At 43.3% G+C, this 3276-nt stretch overlaps 1 protein-coding gene across 1 annotated transcript; it reads left to right on the top strand.

Annotated features, from left to right (window-relative positions):
- Nucleotides 1–545: 545 nt before the first annotated feature.
- Nucleotides 546–1520, top strand: LOC133367767 (olfactory receptor 14A16-like). The gene has a single exon (XM_061591869.1). The coding sequence runs from the start codon at nucleotides 546–548 to the stop codon at nucleotides 1518–1520; it is 975 nt and encodes a 324-aa protein (XP_061447853.1).
- Nucleotides 1521–3276: the final 1756 nt, after the last annotated feature.

The following is a 3276-nucleotide window of genomic DNA, read 5'->3' as shown; positions in this document are numbered from 1 at the left end:
AATCCACATTCCCGATTTTCCTTTGGATTGGCTCAATCTCTTTACCCTGTGTTGGCATAACGATACAATAATTGTGGGGGAAAACTGTGGTTTGCAGAAGGTACTGAGAATTCACCAGTGGAATAAATAGATGACAACTAGCAAATATCAATGCAGCAATCAGGCAGAAGAAAACAACACCTAATCCCATTCCTTACAAAATCATTAAGCAGCACATCTATTAGCCCGAGGCAGGGGACAGACTCAAAGATGATTATCTGCACAATTGATATGTAAATGGGAGGGGGAAACCATGTGGAACTCTGTAATTTTCTGTAAGCAGTCTTCTTAAAAATTACATAATTTTTTAATTCTGCATTCAGAAAAAAATAGCAGATCAAACTGGCAAGTGGAAAAGCAAGCGGGAATAATAGAAAAAGGACTATAAGAATACAAGTGAGCCAGAACTACGCAGTGAACCCCATCCCTAAATATTTCTTACCAAAACATAACTCGATTAGCATTCATTGTTCTCTTTTGTTCCAGAGGCAGGAAGCATTTCAGTAATGAATGGACATTTAGACAACAAATCCTATGTCTCTGAGTTTCTGCTCCTTGAATTCTCAGCAATCCGGGAAATGCAGATTCTACACTCCCTTCTCTTCCTGGGATTGTACCTGGCAATTGTATCAGAGAATCTTCTCATCATCTCTGCAGTAGCCTTTGACCACCATCTTCACACTCCCATGTACTTCCTTCTGATGAACCTGGCCATCCAGGACATAGGTGCTGTTTCAGCAACTCTTCCCAAATCCATGGTTAATTCCCTCATGAATACTAGGCACATTTCTTATGCTGGATGTGTGGCCCAGCTTTTTGTATACGCCTTCTTTACAGGCTCTGATTTCTTTCTTCTCACAGTCATGGCATATGATCGGTACGTTGCCATTTGTAATCCATTGCAATATGAAATGGTGATGAACAGAACAGCTTGCATCAAAAGGGTTGCTGCTGTGTGGATTACTAGCTTTCTTTATGGAGTGCTGCACACTGGTGGAACTTTTGCAACTCCTTTCTGCTCAAATGCTATCAATCAGTTCTTCTGTGAGATTCCACAGTTACTTACACTTGCCTGCTCTAACTCATACTCACTAGAAATTGGAGTTGTTATAATGAGTATTATACTTTTGTTTAGCTGCTTTGTGTACATTGTTGTCACTTATGTCCACATCTTCAGTGCTGTTCTGAAAATCCCTTCCATTCAAGGAAGGAAAAAGGCCTTCTCCACTTGCCTACCCCACCTCATGGTCTTCTCCATCCTTTGCTTCACTGCATCTTTTGCTTACCTCAGGCCTCCCTCTAACACTCCATCTCATCTGGACTTTGTATTAACTGTGATGTATACTATTGTTCCTCCCATGTTCAATCCAATAATCTACAGCATGAGAAACAAAGATATCAAAAATGCTTTGTCAAAATTGTTGGGTTTGAGGCACTCTTCTGGGTCATTTGCAACATCCACAGGTATGTACTACAGATAACTTCTACATTTTACTCAGAGAGAAAGCAAGAATATATATATATTATTGAGTTCCTCAAATGCCAAGATGCATGGCGTGAATTCAGTGTTTTGCCATTTCTTTCTTTTTATGTTTCCTATATTGTTTCTTCCTTTGATCATGGCAATCGTTTTTAGGGAAATTCTCTAATATGCATAACCTAGAAATAGTTCTAGGTTAGATTCTCTGTAGAAACAGTAGTGCACAGGAAAGAAGCAAAGTAAGTAGAACACCAACACACATGCAAAAATGTAATTCTCCATCTTTGGAGATGGCAGGTGTTGCCACCACTCACCATATGCTCAGAAGCATATGTTATCAAATTCTTCCAAGCTACAGAGGAAGTGGATTGGACTTTGAAAGACCAACACAAATTGTGTTTGCATTTTGACAAATTTGTAGAGCAGTACAATATCTCACAGAGAAGGTCAGGTCTCCTGCTCTGCTGGTGCATTCACTATAGTTGTGTAATTTCTCTGCTTTTTAAAATTTGATAAAAAATGTCTGTTGGCTATAGGTATGTTCTTAAACTGCAATGTTTTTCTTCTGCCTATTAGCAGATTTGTGACTGAGGGGCAAAATAAGACACAGACACATCAACTTGGGTTGAACAAGGGCCACTTTATCAAATTATAGCAAAAAAACCTTTGAAAGTGACCTGCAGAGGGAAAACCTAGATGCAGGAACTGTCTATAAGCAAGCATCTTGCGATACAGCTCTTGGGCGACCAGCCCCTGCTGGGGACATCTGCTTACCCCTTACCCTGGCCATACCCAGTAGGTGAGGGGGGGGCTTCTCACATCACCACCCACCGGGGGCCGTGAAACTCCGGGTTGATGAGGTAAGTTGGCCCCAGAAACAGCCCATATCCTGCCCTTGAGCCGTAAAGCCCTGACAGACAGGCCTCTGGAACTGCCAATCACCTCCAAAGGTGCCTAAGGGGGCCACCTAGCTGTCCTTACCTACTTCCCTTCCCGCACCTTCCCACACCCATGCCATAAGAAAAGCTGCCCTGTCTAGGGCATCAACATTCCGACCATGTCAAACTAGCCGAATCAGCCAAGACAACCTATTAATCACAATGCCACCTAACCCGATTCCCTCCCACTCTCACAGTGTGTAGTAGGCAAAAAACCTGCCTTCCAACTAGGGTGGGCAGAATAAAAATTCCTACTCTGCCCTGAAGCAACCCTGAACACACCATAAAAGAGAGGGAGGGCAGGGTGGGCATCGTGCGCCAAAGAGGAGGATAGGAGGGGCGGCCTGGGCTTAAATAAGCCCAAGGCTCCATCTCTACATGCCACACGTTGTGCATGCATAATCACTGCAACACATGATGTTGCCCCCATCAAAGATGGCAGCGGCAGCGGCACCCCCTTTCGCAACTATGCCCTGCTTGTCCAGGCTGTACAGGCAAGCGGGGCATCATTTCTTTGCTTTTTAATCCGGGAGGTAAAAATGTGGATCCTGTGCAAGTTTGCTGAGAATAGATTGATAATTTGCATGCTTATTTAGTTCAATGGGATTTACTCCCTGCAATTATACTTAGGATAGATGAAACTGACCACGGGGAGGGGAGGGGGGAGGGAGGCAGGTTTGATCATTTGCATGCTTATTGAGTTCAGTGGGATTTATTCCATGCAACAATGCTTAGGATAGCTAAAAATGACCATGGGGGAGGAGGTGGAGGAGGGAGGGAGAGCTAGAGTGGATAGAGAAGGAAAGAAAGAAGGAAGAG

The sequence above is a fragment of the Rhineura floridana genome, chromosome 11 (genome assembly GCF_030035675.1).
Source record: "Rhineura floridana isolate rRhiFlo1 chromosome 11, rRhiFlo1.hap2, whole genome shotgun sequence".
Classification (NCBI taxonomy): domain Eukaryota; kingdom Metazoa; phylum Chordata; class Lepidosauria; order Squamata; family Rhineuridae; genus Rhineura; species Rhineura floridana.
This window is presented reverse-complemented; position numbering and strand designations above follow the sequence as displayed.